Source organism: Aphelocoma coerulescens, chromosome 19, assembly GCF_041296385.1.
Source record: "Aphelocoma coerulescens isolate FSJ_1873_10779 chromosome 19, UR_Acoe_1.0, whole genome shotgun sequence".
NCBI classification, from domain to species: domain Eukaryota; kingdom Metazoa; phylum Chordata; class Aves; order Passeriformes; family Corvidae; genus Aphelocoma; species Aphelocoma coerulescens.
The window spans coordinates 7,655,954-7,675,603 of NC_091032.1; the positions used below are offsets into that span (position 1 = coordinate 7,655,954).

The following is a 19,650-nucleotide window of genomic DNA, read 5'->3' on the forward strand; positions in this document are numbered from 1 at the left end:
CAAGTCTGTATTGATTCTGTTTATTTCAGTTTAGAGAACATCTCCACTGAGCATTCCATGTAATTATTATACAGACAAGGAGCAACATCTAGAGCTGACAGCCAAGCATATAAATACAAATCTTTTGCAAAACATTCTGTCATGCTGCTTCTGCAAGGAGAGCAGGTCAGACTTAAACAGAAGCAGATTCTGCTGTCAAGATTTTTGCTGAAATTGCCTTTCCTCCAGCTCTGTTATGATTACATCAGGGCACCATTTGTTTTAGTCTCTCAGATGATCTCCACAGCTGCATTACTGTACAGAGAGAGGAAAACAGGGTTTAAACACACTGAGTAGGTAAAACGTGCACTTTACATTGTAACTAACAGACTGTCAGTAAAATCCTCGATATTGACAGAGTGTAAATAGGAGTTTATAACCTGCTGCTTCCTGAGATCCCAGGGAGTGTGTGAGTACTGAATATGTACAGATCCACAGTACGGAGTGCACAGTAAGTGCTGTAGGTGACTTGGTTGTCCCAGGGAGGTGCACAATCAGAATTGTTTGAATGCTTAGGCAGGCCAAAGGTTGTGAACGTGAGACACGAGCTTGAGGAAGTCCATTCTGGGAGGGAACCTACAGTAATTAGCTCTGCCGCTTATTGCAGTTGTTTCCTTCTTAGGATGATTAAGTCACACTGATCTGGTCAACCCAGGTCAGCCACAATGTTACCAAGACAACGAAGTAAACTGGTCACTGCCCTTGAGTGTTGCACAGCCCGTGAAGTGGCTCACAGATCCCTGCTCCAGTTTTGTCCTGATGCTGGAAAGGTGATGTGGGGGGACACAGCCTCAGCTGCTTGTACAAACAAACTCTTCATACAGCTGGAGTGTTGTTCAGGGCTCCTCAGCAGCAACAACCAAGATGGACGAGGTACTCAAAACTGAACCGGACACACTCCATCCCATAACAGTGTCCATTGAAACATCTCTGTGACAGTCCCAGTTCCTGCCTGCTAAGAGTTTGGTTAATATCTACTGTTAGACTGGAAGTGGTGGGGGAAGGAGAGCCCTTGCTATCATTAAAAAGGAAAAGGAAAAAAACGTCTAATCAAATAAATCCCTGTAGTTCATTTCCTCTTATGAGATCTGTGCTCTGTAATTATATTACCAAAGAAGTCTTTCTTCTGTGAGTTCACGTGAAACCTTAATGGTTTTATTCCCCTTGGCCCTAGTTCAATCAGTGTACATGAAATTACAAAGTTTTTTGTTCCAGTATAAACTTGAATTAGAAGATGGTGGGTGAAGATACTTCAGATTAGAGCTAACTATGAAAAAGAATCAATTCCTTAAAGGACACTTGCTAGGTTGGGAGAACATTTAACATAACCCTACTACCAAGCAGGAATTTTGTTTAAGAGAACCCAGCCCACCAACAAAGAGTGCCAGCAATGCAGAGTTCCCAGCATACAGCAACTGTGAATAGAACTAGATGTTCTGTATGCAGGTAGGTGATGCTGGCAAATTGTTAAACACATATTTAGGTATTTTGATATCATGAGTAAAACAGTGTAAAAGATGCTCAGTATCTCAAAGAAGTTGGATCAATTTTACTAGTTTGCTCATGGAGTTTTACTGTTGCTCTTGGTGGAGATACTGAAGCCAATTTTGAGGGCTTCAGATAATTTGTTCTGAAGGAAATGCTATTGAGATGATGCAACACCAGCTTTTTAAAAAAAAGAAAACAGAACTTGATGAAGCAAATAGGAAATGAATCTTTTAATTTGTCACATATTCACCTTTTTCCTAATGTGCACTAGTTTAGCAAATGTGGGTGCTGTTTTATAATTTCAGTTTTATTCCATCAGGAAGAAGGAAAATGAACTCTTTGCTGGACATCATTGAGCATCTTTTGCCTCTTGTAGCTTCTTCAATCCATTTTGGTTAAAATGAAAAACAGTATTTTTACTGCAGTGCAGGAAACTGAAATACCTTTTTAGAAAGGATTTGGGGTGAATATTTTGTTATCTGATTCTTCTGTGCCAAGTGAAGCATTAAATGAAAGCATTTTGATTACAGTTCCATGCCAAGTCATGCCCCCTCTTCTAACCAGTCACATATTAACTCTATCTCATTGTACCTGCAGACTCCTTGTACAGTAATTTCAGGGTTTCTCATTTCAGTGTTGCAGTCTGTTTCTCTGCAATTGCCATTTGCACTGAAATAAGTAATTGCATATCCTCCCCTCCTTGCACATACATTCTTTGTTCTTTATGTGTGACTGTAAGCATAACAAATCTTGTCTACATTTCATGCTATTTTCTCTTCTTTAACTGTTAATAATTAACCAAATTTTGTTAAATGTAGAAGTGCTCAGTCTCTTTTAGGATGAAGGATGGATGTTTTCCTATCAATCAGTTTTTAATCTGAGCATTGAAAAGTCTGACAAACAGTGCTTGAAAGAAGCAAATTTTGTTCCTATTTTGGGGTACAAAATGGCAGGCGATAGAAGGGGGCAATTCAGAATTGAAGTTGGTTGAATTCTTCATTAAGTCCATTCTACTTCTTGTCATTAAATTGCATCAGCAAGATATAAACCCTTCGTTTTGGAGAAGGGTCACATCTGTAATAAATTATGGTCTCCCTTATTTAAACAGTAGCATTGTTATAAATATTTTCTTCCTGTATTTCTGTTTCATAAGCCAAATACTCAGCATTTCTCCTCTTCTTGTAAGTAGCCACATGATGGGCTGCCAAGGCTGGTTTATCATTTGCCTTGGGAAAGGCATTTTATAATATTTCAGGATAAAACATTTGCAGGCAGAGGTTTGACCCGTGGGGGAGAGAGGTGAGGGGTTTGCAGGATTGGTGCCAAGAGACTGAGGCTTGAAGAGCTCCCACAGCTGCTCTCACCAGTGAGGGTCAGAGAACTGCACTGAACAGTCTCTGTTCCTGCAGAAATGAGACTGAGCCACTGATTTAGACTGAAATTTGCGTTAAGTTTTTTAACCAGACCTAACAAGTTTCCTTTCTACTTTTTTTAATGCAACTTTTATGTTTGGATGTAGGGATAACTGGATGAACATGTGGAAGGCAGTTCTGATGTCAGGGCACTGCTTTTCCCTGCTGTATCTGCAGTGTCCATTCTTGTGCCAATGAACTTGTCATCGTGGCAAAGAAGAGAAATCCACACAACCTCTTACTGAGTATAACAAGGTTTTACTGGAGAGTACAGTATTTTAGGGCAAGACATGATTTTTTTCTCAAAAGGAAGAGCAGACAAGAGTATTGACACAAAGAGTCATCCAGGGCTGTGTCATAGCAGAGCACAATTAGGTGATGCCGAGGTCACACTTTGGCCCCTGGCAAGTTTTGGGGGGTACGTTTAAGCAGTTCCTTTGATGTTGGTGGTAATGGTGGATCATTTACAACTGTAAATGGGTTTTCTGTACAGTTCGAATGCCCAGGAATACAGGAGGCTCTGCAGAGCACCAGTAAGAGGCCTGTAGAAAATTGGATTGTTGTTTGCCCCAGGCAGTGAAACATATTCCTGGAGTGTGTGTGTGGGTGCTGCAGCGCCGAGCCGGGAGCTCAGGGCTCCGTTCCAGGCTCTGCCCCTGACTCGGCTCTGGTGCCTCGGGCTCTCTAGGGAGAGTTACCTGAGCTCTTAATTCTCTCATTAGAAAATGTGGAGGTTATTACTTGCTCACTTCCCCATACCAGCCTCACAGGGGTGTGAGTTAATGAACATCTGTTAATGTGTGGAAATAAACGTTGTGAAAGTGCCAGAGCAGTAGCAGCGCTTGCACAGCGGCTTGGGAATCTGCAGCTTTTTCCTACGGGATTGTGCTGTAAGACTAAATCACCATTTTAGCAAGGCACCTGTGGAGCACAGCATCACTGTCTCCAAATCCCCCTCTGTGCCCTGGTACTTAAAAGTGCTCCCGAGCCCCTGGCTGGGACAGTTCTGTGCCACTCTGGGAGCTCTGTGCAACCTCGTGTAACCCAGGTACGTACGTGCAGCTCATAGCACACAGCTCTTGACGAGTGTTATGTGCCCAGCTCCAGTTCATTATCTTCACTCATCTGCCACTCATTAAGGGGAAAAAAGATACTGTTGTCTGCAAAAATCGGATTTGTTACCCGGTGTGCAACAAGCCAATAATGGCACACTCGAGACAGACATTGATTATTTATTTCAGAGTTGCCAAGGCTGGGTGCCAGGTGGAATTCCACATATCAACCATCAGGACTTTTTAGCATACATTTTAGCAAACAAAGGAATTTTTACATATTCCACATTTTTCAACAATATAGTTCCCTTCTTTAAAGCTTCCTGATTTCCCTGTCCCCTCGCTGCATGCCTCAATGGGTTGATGTCGGGAGGACGAAGCCCCGCTCGCAGCTCCGGTGCCCTTCCCTTCTCCGGGGCGCTGCGGGCGGCCCCCGCTCGCAGGAGTTAATCGCTGCCAGCCTTTGGCAATGCTGGCCGGTCCTAGAAATCCGGCTGGCTGCTGGAGCGGCTGCCAGGAGCCTCCCTCGGGCTGTCATGTGAGCAGTGTAAACAGCCCGGCCGGGCGAGTGGGCGGCTCGGCGCTCGCCAGTGGGGCAGAGTTCAGTGGCTGCGGCGGGGTTACTGCCGAGCGCCGCGGGGTTGCCATAGCGAACATTGCATAACGCTGGCAGCGGCCCCGGCCACAAAGGGCCCCTCGTTCCTTCTGCTCGGTTTGTTCATTGTTGCCGAGGCCCACTTTGCTGTCGCAAATGGAGTTCCAGGCGTAGTTCCTGGCTGGGCTGCTGTGGGAGGTTGCACTGGGAGCAGGGAGAGAGGAGCTTGCTCATGGAACCCTGTAACTGGGGCTTTCGCACTGCAGGGCAGTGCCTGCAGGAGGGTTGTTTGCATGAGCAGAAACTTTGCATGCCGGTAAAGTTTGTGGGAGTAAGATAGGTGTTTAACTTCCTGATACATTGTCTTCTAAAAGGAAGTGATTTGATGTAGTACTAAATTTGCACCCTGCTAGAGAGCTCAGGGCATCAGAACATCAGCATTATGTGGGTACAGCATGACTGCAAGAATTAATGCTCCCGTATCATTGCATAGATCAAATGGATTGCAGGAGATGGGAGTTTGTGGGAGGCTGAGAAGTCGGGAAACTTTTTGGATGGAATTGGTAGAGGGAAGCTGGAACACTGCAGCATGGGAAGCTGCATTTGGAATCAGGCCATCATCCTCTGGAGATCTCTGCTGAAGTTGCATCTGCATTTGCATAAGTTTTGGCCTGCAAAATCCATGTCCATAAAGTGACTATTCTGTGCTTTCCCTTTCTAGATGATTAATTGAAGTGGCTGAGGGATTGATTTGGCTACAAGCTGTCTCCTGAGGTTTCTGACTGTAGTATTTTTGTTATGTGGAATAGACCAAGGTCTATCTCTTTGGCTGAAGTGATTATGCTTTTGGCTCTCCTGCTTTTTAAGGGTCTGGCCATTGAGTCAGTGGCAAAGTCCTGTTTGACTTTCCTGGGCCAGAACCAGAACTGCAGTTTTGCCTATACAGTGTGGTGTATTTATCGTTCCAAGAGCAAACAGATTTAATATTAAGCTTGTGATGAAGGGTCACCAGGTTTATTTGGCATATGAAGGTTGTGGTATTTCAGTCATTTGGCTCTGAAAGATTTTGCTGGCTGCTGTGAGAGACTTTTTGTTCCTTCCCCTTGGGTTTGTAGCCTTTCCACTGTGAGGTCCTGGGCATGTTAGGATGCATGTATGTGACCTTTTGTGTGGCAGAACTGCAGTGCAAACCTAGCTAAGAACAACAGGATATTGCCTTCTACCTGTGCTCTTACAGCTCTTCTTCCAGGAGAGTGAGACCTCCTGCCCCAGTTTGAAACTGGAAGTCTGTCCTTGAGCCAGTGGTGCCAGGACTTGTGTGAGCTGGACATGGCTTCTTGGTGAATGGCTTAACACACCCTGTCCCAAGCCCTGTCCTGCTGAGCTCTTCTTTTCTTCAAAGCATTTTACAAAACAAAATTAAGTAAGGGAGGAGTGAAGTCCTGCAGTCTGCTCCTCAGAGAGTCCTGGTTTTGCTGGTGATTTGTATTTCAGTTTTAAAACATCAGTTGTGATTGTGGGATTGCTGGGCTTTTTGTTCTCAGTCAGGACAACTTAGACTGTCAGGGCCCAGATGAATTCCAAGGCACTATGGCAAAGCCAACAATAATAATGAGGAAGTGAACATGGCTGGGAGCTATTCTGGGATCTGCCTGATCACTTAATATGGGCCTAGTGATCTCATTCCTTACAGTGCAGATGGTGCTTTGGGAGAAATATGGGCTCTGTTCTTCCCCTGTTACTGTGCAAAATATCAGAGTGGCCAGAGGCATCCCAAAGTGGTACCTGATGGAGCCCAGGGTGTTAGTAGAGGCCAGTCCATCTTTTTTTGGGATCAGGTCAGTCTGTCCCTCCCCTGGGAGCTGACACAGACAAGAGCAGATGGTTCTAGGAGCGTGGTCCAAAATTCCCAAAGGCCACCAGCTGCTGTGGTCCATGTTTGCTGTTCAGGCTTTCCACTGAGCATTTCCATCCACCTTCCTGGCTTAGGAAGGTGCTGAACTGAAAAGCTGCTGCATGTATCCCTTTGCCCAGCAACTGTGCTCCTTGGTCCCAGACAGCTGCATGTTTGAAGATGTTTCTCTTATTAGAGATCTACAGATGAAATTGCCAGCTGTTGCCAATAGATCTGTTACTTTTCAGCAAGTACCAGAAATGCACTTTGCCAACAGGTACTCAGAAAAACGTTGGTGTATTCTTGTTTTGCTGAACTAGGTAGGGACTTCAGTGCTCTCCTTTCCAGGCTGCCTGTCCAAGGTGGGAGAGGAATTGTCTTCATCTCACACTGCCCTGTTGTCTGCTGCCCAAACCACATTGCAGTGGGCCAGAGGAGGAACTGCTGGCCCATAATTCATGGCAGCCCCAAATCTCCTGAAAATGCTGTTTGGGCTCTGACTGGTGTTTTCAGTGACCTCTGCAAATGGCCCCAACAGATCCCACACAAATCCAGCTGCTATAAAATGAAAGGGAGGCCTCTTGCCCAGCACTTGGCAGATCACTGCTGGCAGTCCCTTAGGGCTGAAAAGTGCTGGCTGTGCTAGGAACAGGCTGCATGGTGGCTGGAAATGTGTCACTGACGTGGGATCTGTGGGCCCCACTCAGTCAACAGGCACAAAATACAGTCTGGTCCCAGAATGGCTGTCAGGGACACAGGGCTGTCACTGGCCTGGCTTGGGGTGTAGTGTCTGTGCAAAAAGCAGTGCTGCTTCCCAAAGGCTTGTCAGCCTCGAGTGCGGTTTGCTGTGAAACTGAGGGTTGGACAAGGAGTTGTAGACATCTGCCAGGAATATTGTTCTCCACTGGTGTGTCCCTCCTGGAAATCATGTTCCTCAGCTGCAGCACCGAGTGGTGACACCTACGTGACCAAAACAAGGTGCCCCGTAGGTGACACACCCAGCCCCTGTCACATGCTTTGGCAAATGGGGTCTCCATTGTTGGGATGACATTTGGCCCAGATGTCTCAGCTTTCTTATGTGCACTGGAGAGCCTGGGGAATTTTAAACTAAATATTGCTGGTTTTTGCTGAAAAGGACAGGTTCCAAGGAGTATTCTTGGTATTTGCAGTAGAAATCAAAGCAGTTTGTGATTACTTGATTTGGGAGCCCATTCAGTGTTTGGCACCAGCCTCTAAGGAACTCCTGACTGCTTGAGATGTTACCCTTGTTGCAGAGTTCCTCGGCTCCAAATGGACAGAACTGTTCACCATACTCATAATTTTGGAGTTCTATGCAGTATTTTGTATATTTTGGGCTAGACCTTCAAATTAGTACCAAGATGTTGAACTTGATTCAATACCCTATGGGAAGACAGTACAAGGAATAAAGGACAGGTTTGTGGGGTTCCCAGTACCCAGGACTGCTGAGACACATCTTCGATTTCCATCCAGAAATAAGAGAACAGACAGAACACTTTTCTTAAAAGGATCCCAAACTTCTTTACATAGGGGTAAACATACAATTATTTCCATTTCACAGGCACGAACAGCAGAAGATTCAAATGCTGTGACTAAATATCAATTTAGAAATAATTGAGTTGAATTTTGTTTCCTGTCTTACACAGCAGGGCCTGATACCCTCTCCAAAGTAGTTTTTTAAAGTTACTTTTTAAAATTAGCTTTAGCCATCATAGCTTCTATGTATTTCTGGTCTTGACAGGAACCATCAATTGTTTTTGTTTGAAGACATTGAATATGAACTTGTTCCTACAGAGCTTTGTGCTGTAATTTATCAACAGGACGCTGAGGCACAGACATCAAATGAATACCAGATTTCAAATTATGATAAGCAATTGTGTCATCTCTGTGAATAGACATCAGTCTCTGCTGAGAAATCATCAATAATTCATTTAAAAAAATAAATGAGTACAGGGCCATTTGGATAGGTCTTTGCAAACAGCCAGTCCTGTGTTCTGTCATAATTGCTATGAATTTAAACCCAAAGGATGCTTGTTTCTTGAAGAGAAACACCTGATCATGCCCAAGTCAAAAAAATGTGTTCCCTCACGACCTAATTACCATTTCTCTTTGGGGAGGTATGGAGGAAGCTGGAGTGTCACCTGTCAAGAGTTGTGCTGGGTTTGTTCATGGCTCAGTGGGGAACATGCAGAGCTCTTCCAAAGTATTTTACTGTTAATATTCCAGTCATTAACATCTTCCCCACTTCCTTTACCCTCTACCTACACCAAACCCTAAGATGATTATTTCCAATCTTAAAATACAACTCTCAGAATAATTTGTGTTTCTTTACTATGAGGAGAGGGAGGATGCTGCTGGCGTAAAAATTTCTTGAGCTTCCCTGTCGTAGGTGGCTTTTCATTTGACAGTTGGCATCCTGCTCGAGTCCATTTCTCTCCCAAATTGTGGGTTGTTACATTCCAATAAGCACACAGCATCTGTTCTCTGTAGAACATGATGTTGCAAGATGCTGATCATTTGTCTGAGTGGGCTCTTTTCAATTGAATCAGAGATGTACATGCAGCCTAACAGCAATAATTCCCTCCTGTCTGTAATTGCCCATTATAGGAAGAGAAATTTATAAATAGTTATAAAAGTCAGGATTCAGAGGCTGTGCTTCAAGAGCTAGGGCTAGCCAGTCTTAGCTTATCTTAGCATCATCTCAAAAATAAGAATTCTCTGCTCTACTTTGGAGAGCATGAAATAATTTCTGTTTACACAGTTTTTTCAATTACTTTGATGCTGTGATATAAAGGTCACTGATTGCCTCTAGTCATCACATGGCTTTTTCACTAATTGTGCACTCACGTCATTTTGTTCTGTGGGATCTTTTGCTTCTTGATCCAGTTTCATTGCCCACATGTTCATTTCATACAGTTATAACTTTATACAAAGGGCATCCTCTGTTCCAACAAACACATTGTGGTCGTTGTTCCCAGCTGGGAACCTCGTGCACAGCAGCTCACCTGCTTCTACCATCAAGCCACCGACCTTTGGGCCTGATTTAATGTAAAATCAGTCACTGGGGATAAGGAGGAGAAGTTATGCCAAAATGTTTCCTGGTCCCTGGCCTTGGACTAATTAAGGTTGTGCTGCAGGATAAAAAGGCAATAAGAAATGGGAAAGCTCTTTCATCCTGACCCTTTTGGTGTGTAGTGGGATGGAAAATCACATGGGTGCCTTGGAAGTTTTGCACTGGTGCCTTGGAATGTGTAAATGGACACCTAAACATCTCCAAGAAGTCACTCTATTGCCCTCTCCCACAAAGGTTTCATGTCAGGGCAGAGAGGTCCCTGCTGGTCCCGATGGGGTGACTCTCAGGTAACCAGAGGCCCCCAGGGCCTGGGGATTTCCCAGCTCACAGATTTCCAGAGGGTCGGATCTCAAGGTTATCCCATAGCCCATTTGCTGTTTGTGGAGCCACGTGGACATCACACAGACCAGCTGTTGGGTTTAACTTAACCTTGAGAGCAGTCATGAGAGCTTAGTTCATGAGCAGAATAAATTACACGGAAGGCTTCAAGAGAGGATTGTCCATCTGAATGCACTGGCTGCTGCTGAAAGGTCTGGGGGAGATGAGCAGTGGAAAATTGGACAGGGATTGAGAAGTGTATCATGTGAGAAGGGTATAACTTGGCAGTACATATCTGTGAAGGTTTTTAACTCTCTACCTTGGCCAAAAGTGACCTCCCAAATGACAGGAATCTGGTCATCTTGTGCCCAAATGTTCCTAGAAAGACAACCCTACAAAACTGTGCTGCTGGCAGGGCCAGCAGTGCTGGCAGAGTGGACCGTGTTCTAATGGCCAGGCTGAGGTGGGAGAGGAACTCCAGCCCAGGGCAGGCAGAGGAGGAGGCCTGGAGAGGAGCTGGCACCAGGCAGTGATTTTTGACATCTCTCATTCTCAGCTGTAAGGCTGCTGGGCAAAACCTGCACAAGGTGGAATGATGGCTTACTGTGCTGATGTGATTTGCTGTGAGCCCTTGTAGCTCTCCACAAGGACCAGAATATCCAGGACATCTGCTGCATCCTTCCTGGGCAAACCTTGGGAAGAGGAACTGCAGATGCCAGTGCCTGCCCTGCTCAGCTTGGCAGGGAGAAAAGCAAAGGAGTGAGATGGAGAAAACCTGGGGTCCTGACTGGTTCTTGCTACCAGTGGATGGATGCATAGGCAGGTGCAGGATTTTGCTTTCTGAACGTGATGTTTCCTGTGACTGCTGAAATCAGTGAGCAGAGACAGACCCTTCTCCACACTGTAGCAACTGCAGCACTGTAATTCTCTATTTCCCTCTTGAGGCTGCAGATCCCCTGGCACAGCTGTAAATTCCCTGTACAGTGCACAGCATGGCTTTCACTGAAAATTCTTGGGAAGACAACTCTTCTGGAGCCTTATTCCTTTTTTTTTTTTTCTCCTATGCATCTCCCCATTTTTTCCCTGCATCCAAGCAGCCACCTGCATTCAGTATCAGACACGTGGAATCCCATAAACATCCCTTCCAGACCATAATAGTTTGACGGAAATATGGCCAAGTGCCCAAACCCCTCTGCCCTTCCCACAGCCCCCTCCAGCAGCATGACCTGGGAGGCTTCTGGTGCAGGATTTATGTCTTGACCTGTGGCAGTGACTGACAGCAGCAACAAGGAGCTCTCTGGGGCAGGGGACAGGGAGGGTGGGTGGGGAACGGTGTCTCCTGGGACCAGCTCCAGTCTGCTCCAGGGAATGTGCTAATTTTCACTCCTTTATAGTCCTTTATCTCAGCCCTTCGACCTTGAGCTCAGAGGCATTATCAGCCTTAGCCAGAAAGGCAGCGTGCAGTTAACCATTGAAATGCTGGGTGTCTCTGATACAAAATCCTTAGGTAAAAGCAATGAATGCAGCTCATTTCAGTAGTGCAGCACATCAGGGGACTGTTCAGGTTTGGTGAGAACCTATTTATGACATTAAGAAAAATATTTTTTTTATATATGGTTCTGTGAGCAGTTTTCAAAGTTTGATGTCCCTACAGAATTCCCTGGGCATGTGGAGACCTCCTGTAAGCCTGTCCTGTGTGCATGGCTGCATGCTGTGTATGAACTCGCTTTTCTTCATCACCTTTTCATCCTTATTATACCCAGTTACTGATATCCAGAGCACAGGCAGAAAAGTACTGCTCTCATGTGAGTTCTTACAATCACGGTAACACCTTTCCAACTTTATAAAGTATTATACAAACTCTTACCATAAAAGTCACTTCCTGGAGCAGTCTAGATGAATGTATTTATTGCCAGTTCTGCTGCTGACTTCTCTGGGTGACTCTGGGTTTGTCATTTAGCTGTGTGTAAGTTTTTATGTTTGCAGAATGAGCTGGGAATACTTCCATGGGCCATCGTGGCTATTAATGATTTAGGAATGTGCTTCTGTGCATGTGTCTCTTGTTTGACAAGATCAGTTTCTCTTCTGCACCTGATAAATCCGATGCAAGAAAAAGATTTCCTTTTCCTTGCTGGGAGTAAGTGATCTCTGACCAGCAGTAATTGGGTAGAAGCAGAATTTTGGGTGGAATATTCCTGCTTAATCAGTTCAGTGTTGATGGAGTTAATTTGCTCATGCCTTCAGATTGTTTTGTTTCCAGGGATTCTAAACCGTTGCCTCCAGCTGTTCATTTCCATTGACGAGGATGATCTTTATCTGTCTAAACTAGTTAAAACCTGCTCCACTACCCAGCAGCCTTTTTGGAGACAGCCCAATAAAGCTGAGTGCGGTGGCTATGACACCAAAGCCTCCTGGACATCATAAATTCCAAACCCTACTTTTTTTCCCCTGACCTCTCACTGTTGGAGCACCCTTCCTGTTTTAATGGGACTCTTCACTTCCTCCATTTAACTAACCCCTGTCCAAAAAGGGGCACGATATTTGCACTGTAAGTGATCAGTGTAAGAATCCCTGTTACACTAATTTGCTGCTTTAATATTATCAGATTAAGCCTTGACAGACCTCAGAGGTATCATTCAAACAACTGAAGCACTGTCAGACTTGCACTTGGACTCGGCTCAGTGTGGTTGTTTCTTGGTGATATTTTAGGTGAACCATATTTTTAAATGTGCAAGTTTAAGGCTTGTTGTGACATGCTGGGACTTGTCATACCTTCGGGGTCACCAGGGCCACTTCCTCCTCAAACAAGAGATGGGAAAGTTTGTGTGTGAGCAGATGAGGTGCAGGTTTGTTAAGCTGATGAGACAGCCACCAGATGTTGCAGGGCATCTTTCCAGTGGTGAAATTCAGGTGTCTGGTGTACATCAGGCCAATACGCTGTCTGTGCCAGAGGGAATTGCCAACAACACAAAACTTTCTATTGCTGTAGTACTGCTACAGGGACCAGAGCTGGAATGTGTAGCCTGGTGTAGGAACTCCTTCTCTTGTGCTGGGGTTTCTAATTCACATTATTTGGGCCGGAACTGAACAGGAACACGTAACACAACAGGGAAAATCTAATGGTCAGTTTGGACATAAAGCTCTGCCTTCCACTCCAACTACTGTTAACAGCAGTGGGAAAATCTGTGGCCAGAAGACCTCTCCTGAAGACCCAGGCTGAGCTTTATTTTGGAATGTGCCAAGGAGACATTTCCCTGTTGTTCTGTTGCAGATGTTGCCGTCCCTGCAGTCTGGGGAGTGAGCAAGGCCTGAGCAGTGTTGGGATGTAGCTCCTGCTCTCTGCTGCAAACAGCTGGATCAGTTCAGTTCCAGGCCCCTGTGTCTGTGGGAGAATGCTGTGTAGTCATTTTGCTGCTGAACCACCTCACAGCGACTATCAGACTTCCAGAGGAGGGAAAAGGTCTGAGAAAAAGACCGGTTTAGCATGTCATTATTGGGCTTTAGCAGCTGTGTGTTATCCTATTGTTACTAATAACCTTTGCAACGTTGTGAGCAATGTTTTCTTGGCATCATTCAAACATAATGACTGGGGGGTCACATTCAGTTCTCAGTTGTGTAAATATGGAATGTTCTCTTGGCTGTCTGGTGCTATTTTGCATTTGGCTCATGCTCCCTGCCCCTAGAATCCTGCAGTACAAAATACCCAGGCAGGGAGTTCAGTCACAGTATGCTCTGCATACCAGCTGGGTATGCAAAGCACAAAATAAACACATGAACAACTACTATCAAATCCAAGCCATATAATTACAACTCTGCTGTCCTCTGGTTGTGGTTAATGGGTTATTCCTGAATAAATGAGAGCAGGAGTTTGCTTGGTGCTTTCCCAATGTAATTCACCAGTAGATTAAGATTGGGAAGTCTTTCAGAAAAATGTGTTTTTAAAGGGGTTTTAAATTTGACTGGGATAAATCAAGAAAAAGAATTTACAAAATAGATGTTGCTTGAAGTAAAGCAGTCACAAAGTCTGCCTTAATGGTAAGAGGAAAGGGAGACCTTGGCAGGTCCATGAGGAGGGTGTAGGAGCTGCTCTTTCCCTTCCAACTCTCTAGTATCCCGGCCTGTAAGGCTTTTAAGTAAGGTTCAGTGGTTTTATATGGTAAATAAATTTATCTTGATTTAATTCTGTGCTTAAGAGGATCTCTCTTGTCCAGTGTGGTCCTTACAAAGTTCTCAGCAGTGAAGTGACTGATTGTCCTTCTCATTTTCAGGGATCTTCCGGATAGTCCTGCTGTGGAGTGGGACACACAGCTCCTCGCCACCCTTGTCCTGAAGCACATAGCAGCCAAGAACGTCAACCTGGTAATGTGACACTTTCTGCAGCACATTGCCACATTACTTCTGAGTGTTCTGGGCTTTCCCTTTCCCTCTGGAAGCTTTCTTTGGAGCCTCTAAGGTTAGGATGTATCTTCTCTCTCAGGAGAGCTTTCTTTGCTTCCCAGTGAGAAATGAACAGTGGAGGAATTTCTCTTTTCTAACTCTTCAAATGGTTTCTGTGTTTTAAAGTAACCATGTTGTGATGGAGAGAGCCCATCTGGGGTTTAGACTTAGATTTAGGCTTAGATTTGAAGCCCACTGGCAGATGTGTGTTAGAGAGCTTGATTAGCAGGGTTATAGGTCAGGATTGAAGAATATTAAACTGGGGAGATTTCCTGGCACTGGTATAGTTTGGGGTTTTTTTCCCACAGAACAGGACTAAGGGCCTAAGCATGGAAAGGGTTGTGTTCTGTTCCTCTCTGTTGAACCCTGCTTTGATCAGGCATGGCACTGTGACACACTGATTAGCAGCAAAATCACGAAACTCTCAAAGCCTTTCAGCACTTCACAAAACAAGAAACCACATCTCCTGTAGCATGAAAGCCCCACGAGCACAAAACCAGCATCATGCATCCAACTTTGTATTGATTCTGAGGCTAATTTTCCATGAAATTCATTGCTGTGCACGGAGACAAACGCAGTTTTCCTGGACTCCTTTTGTGCCTTTTGGCCCCCTGAATAGATAGGTTTTAATCTAATCTGAAAGCTCCAAACACAGGAGGATTTGTATTGCATGTTTGTGACTCTCAGGGGCACAGGGACAAGTGCACCAAAACCCCAGAAGAAATTCTGAAAACACCAGAATTCCTCTGGATGGTTAGGAAGGATTAGATCTTTGCCTCGGGAAAAATTAAACTCTAGCTGTGCTGGGGGAGGCTGGAGTCTGCCACTATCAGAGCAGAGCTGAGCAGGGAAATGTGGGGTTTGCAGAGCAGGAAACATTCCCGGGCATGGTGCTGGCTCTGCTGGGCTGTCCCTGCCCCCTGCATTCCCATCAGCTCTTCCCTGAGCAGCACCGAGGACAAATCACTGCAGCAGGACACATCAGCAGCACCAAGGGCAGCTGGAGCAGCTTCTCAGGGCTGCTGGTAATGAACTGCTCCGGAAATGTTCATTATTTGAAGTGTCCCAAGCAATCACACAGGTCTCAGGTGTTTGCTGTAATACCATTCATTTAGGAGCAGACTGAATTTGCCGACAACAGCAAAAGCACCTAATTACTTTTGTTAAACATCCTGCAATTTAAAACTTCAGAGTTTGCTATCTGTGATGTCTCTGCTGTCCTAAACCAACAGCTGTGCCTTGAAAGGTAAACTGAGTCCATTTTTTACTAATGTTGAAATTGATAGAATTGGCTGAACATGTTAAAAGAGCCTTGAAAAGAACAAAAACTAACAGAGTTTCAGACCAACTCAGTGGAGTCAACATGACTGGAAGATGTGTATTGTTGTTTCTATCCCAGTGGGAAAACTTTCCCCAGTTCTCCCAGTAGTCACAGCATCGACAGTGGTATCTTTATTTACAGAACATGTTGTGTGCCATCTGGCAGTGGAGCAGGGGCTGCAATTCCAGCATGTCTGAAAGGAAGAATTGCAAGGCAAAGAGTCCCACCATGTTCTGTGTAGTTTCCTTCCATTACATGGTTACTCATTTGCCCAAATACAGGAGTAGCTCAATCTTTTTGGGACATATTTCATCAAGCTCTACATTAAATAGTGCAGACACAGAAATTAATGGTTGGTGTACTCAAAGCCAAAACTAATTTATAGACTTGGGAAATTATTTCCTGCCTGCTGGATTTACAAGCAAAAGGCAGTGTTGCAGGGAGAGGCAGCCAAGGCTACTCTGTCTTGATCCAGATTAGAAAGTGTTTGGTGTGTAAAAAAAGAAGTTACATAGTATTGTGTGAGCTCCACGCAGGCTCTTGTTGCTCCTTAATCAGACTCAAAAGACATCTCCAAACTCAGACTCAATGGCCTCTGAGTGTAAGGAGTGATGCTTGGGGGAAGGCCATGAGAAATGGAGTTGCTTGCTGTGGCATTTTAAGGGATGGCCCTTGCTAAAAAGCAGAGACCTTTGTGTGCCCACAGCAGATGTGTGCTGTGTTTGAAGCACTGCATGACACCAGAGAGAGGAGGGAGACCCTCAGCTTTGAGGTGTGGGGAGGGATCATGGACTCCAGGCCTCTCAGGAGTTTTCTCTTCTGCTGGTAATTGAGTAATTTCCTCTGTGCTCTCCCCTCTCCGGAAGGGATTTCTGGACCTGTTTGTCTTGGCTGCTGCTCTGGCTTCCACTAGTGAAAGCTCCATTTCCTGAATACCAAGGTCACCCAGAAGAAAAACCAGCAACAGCAGCAGCTCCCATTTCAGAACAGGTGTGGGGAGGGAACTCCCCCTTGCCCTAAAGATTTCATTGAGCAATAATTTCCACATGAAGTATATTTATTGTCCCAGCCTTTCGCTCCCAGAACTGGCTAAGCCTGTTTTTAACCCAGACACTTTCAAGATGTTCAGGTTTTCTCATCCTGTCCTGATTGTTTGCTTGATTTCATCATCAGCCTGGTTCAGGTTAGGAGTTAAAAGCCAGCACAGCAGGAGCTGCACTGTGTGGAAGGAGCAAATGCTCCCGTGTGAAAATATCTTCAGCATGTGAGAAAGAAATTCAAATTCCTTATCAATGAAATGAATCCCTGAAGCCAGAGGGATTGATTTACATGTGATTGCTGCCTGCTTTAAGTCATGAACAGCACAGTGGTGCTGTGGAATCAGAGCCCTGTTAGATGACATATATAGATATTTAGATGATATATACTTAGGGTGGGACATCCCTGCTGTCCCAGAGCCAGGTGTGTGCTGAGGGATCAGACAAAGGGAATGCCACCGTGGCCAAGTCACTGTGCAGATACCTTGGGAATTGTACTTAAAAATTCGTTTATTTGAAGAGACAGGCAATTCAAGTGTAAATGTCCTAACAGTAAATTGGACAACAGTAACTGAAAATGAGCTCTGTGTAGTCTCTTCAGCTGGTTCAGATGTTACATAAGCTCAGCAGCTTCCATTTCAAAACAGATGTGAAGAAGAAAAGCCTCCAAAGGTGTTTCTGAACAGATAATTCTCATGTCAAGAATATTTCCTAACCCAGCCTTGTGCTCCCACAGTTGGCCTGAGCCAGTTTTGTAAAAACAATGATTAGTTTATTTAGTCTGCTCACTGTAGTCTCTTATCTCAGTCTTCTGGTTTGTTCTCTTGTAACCTTTGCAGAAGGAAAAATGTGTGTTTTGGCTTGCCTGGGGTTTTTAGCTTGATTTCCTAAGGAAGCAGGAATAATGCAATTGTATTTATATGTATGTGCACATGCATGTTTCAGAACACTTTAGAGCCCATTGGCTAATTTGAGCCACTTTTGACAGAAGGGTACTACTCTTAAAAACGTTCTGTTTGTACAGGTTACATGAAAATCAGGGACCAGGCAGAAGAGACAAACCCTCTCTCTGTCTCCATTGAGTAAAAGGGTTTAGTGCAAGTCCAGCCCATATCAGACTAACACTGTTACTCACCTGAATAGGAATTTATTCTGCCTGCATTGAGTGGGGTATGTTGTCATCTTAGGAAAGTGCCACTCTAGGTAGGAGTGACTTCAGAGTGTGTTTTTTTCTTATCTGCAAAGTACAGGGTGCTGTGTTCATTCCCTGAGCTGTGCTGAATTTCATGTCTTTCCCTGATGAGCTCCTCCAAAAGCTGATATCCATAGGGAGGCCTCAGCACCATGGCAGGCCCTGCAGAGCTCTCTGGCAGTGCTGATGTGCAGCAGCCAAGGTTAAACACATCCTTTTTCTCTTTATAAAATAGGGGTTAACCAGAAAATGCTTCTTGAATGAAACCAGTTTTGGTCCTACCAGTTCCTGCCAGCACAAAGCAACCTGGTGCTTGCTGGCAGCCACTGGGCAAAGTGAAGGTCTAACTGTGAGCATGTCCTGGGTTGGGTGGGTTTATAAGCAGGCTTGTCTGAAGTTTGTGGGTTTTGAAGTGTTTACCACTGCCTTTGTGTTTCCTCTCCCTCTTGACTCAATATCCCATGTCTGAGAGGGCCTCTCCTGCTGGAGGGTGGAGGAGCAAGTTGCAGGATGGGCACGGTGGCTTTTGATCTTCCCTTGATCTCTAACCCAGTGCTCCAGGCCCTGCATATAAAATAGATTTTGAGAAGGGAGGTGCAGTGAGTGAGCAAGGCTGTAGCATTTCCTTCCCTGAAGAGAGAACAAGCTTGCAAGGAAGCAAACATTGCCTGAAATGTGGGAGTTGATGAATTCTTCCTGGTCCCAGAGAAGGGAGCTGTGGAGAGCTCTGCTGCTGGGCCTCTCCCAGAGCAAGCACTGAGCTTTGCACTGTCCAGGGACTGTCACTTTCAACCCCTGGAAAGAGGATGGGCACACATTCCCTGTCTGCTCTACACTCTGTGCTGCCAGTCTGGCTTCTTGGTTGGGCATTGGAGCCTTTAAGTACCCAGTGCACAGCCCCACAGTGGGAGTGAGTCCCCAGTGGCTCTGGACAGTGACTGGTCACTGCTGTGCTCACACACTTCTGCATTTTGGAGTTCCTGTTTCTCCCTGCAGAGAATCAATTTTTGTACAAAAGTGCAGTCAGATGGTTTAAAAAGGCTTCTTCTCCTATCAGATTATTTTATCACTGTTTAATTCTCTGGTGAAGCCTCGTTAGGACCAGGACAGTCAGACACGCTTGTGTGGCTCTTGTTGCAGCAATGTCCTGATTCACAGCACAGCAAACTGCAGCTTCACCCTGTCATCCCCAGGCACTGGAGGATGTTCTCACATCCAGGAGAGAGTGATTCATAGAGCTGGACCTCTCGGGTCAGGAACACATTTGCAACAGATCACTTTGAAAGTGACCTTTTGCCCTGGTAATAAGTAACAAGTGCATCCTGCCAATGGGGACACGGTCTTTGTCATCTTTCTGTTGTTCAAGCTGTTAGGCTGTGTAGTCATCTAGCTCCAGAGTGGCTTGTTTGTTTAGTTGTGTTTCTGTGGCATGAGGAGTTCACACACAAGGCCTCATTGTGCAACACATAAACAACTCATTAGACACAACGGGCTGGGACAGGGCTGTGTTGGATATCAAATCTGGGAGCTGCACAGGCTCCTCCTCTCTCTCCTAAATGCTTCTTGTTGTGTGGTTTTATTGCAGGTGGTGACATTTGATGCGGGAGGAGTGAGTGGCCATGCCAACCACATCTCTCTTCACACTGCAGTGAGGTACAGTGGCTGCACACTTCTCTTCCCTGGGGGCTGCAGGGTCAACGTGGTGCTGGTGTGGAAGCAGAACCAAAGGCAGTGTTGACTTCACTGCTCCAACTGAGTGCCAGGCTGTGGGACA

General features: G+C 45.3%; 1 protein-coding gene across 3 annotated transcripts in view; it reads left to right on the forward strand.

Annotated features, from left to right (window-relative positions):
- The window catches only part of PIGL (phosphatidylinositol glycan anchor biosynthesis class L), a 54,583-nt gene that overhangs the window by 21,078 nt on the left and 13,855 nt on the right, over positions 1–19,650 (forward strand). For all 3 annotated transcript variants that reach the window (XM_069033763.1, XM_069033762.1, XM_069033761.1), the window contains 2 exons: positions 14,158–14,248; positions 19,462–19,529. In XM_069033763.1, coding sequence (XP_068889864.1) covers positions 14,158–14,248; positions 19,462–19,529 — 159 coding nt within the window. The remainder of the gene's footprint in view (positions 1–14,157; positions 14,249–19,461; positions 19,530–19,650) is intronic.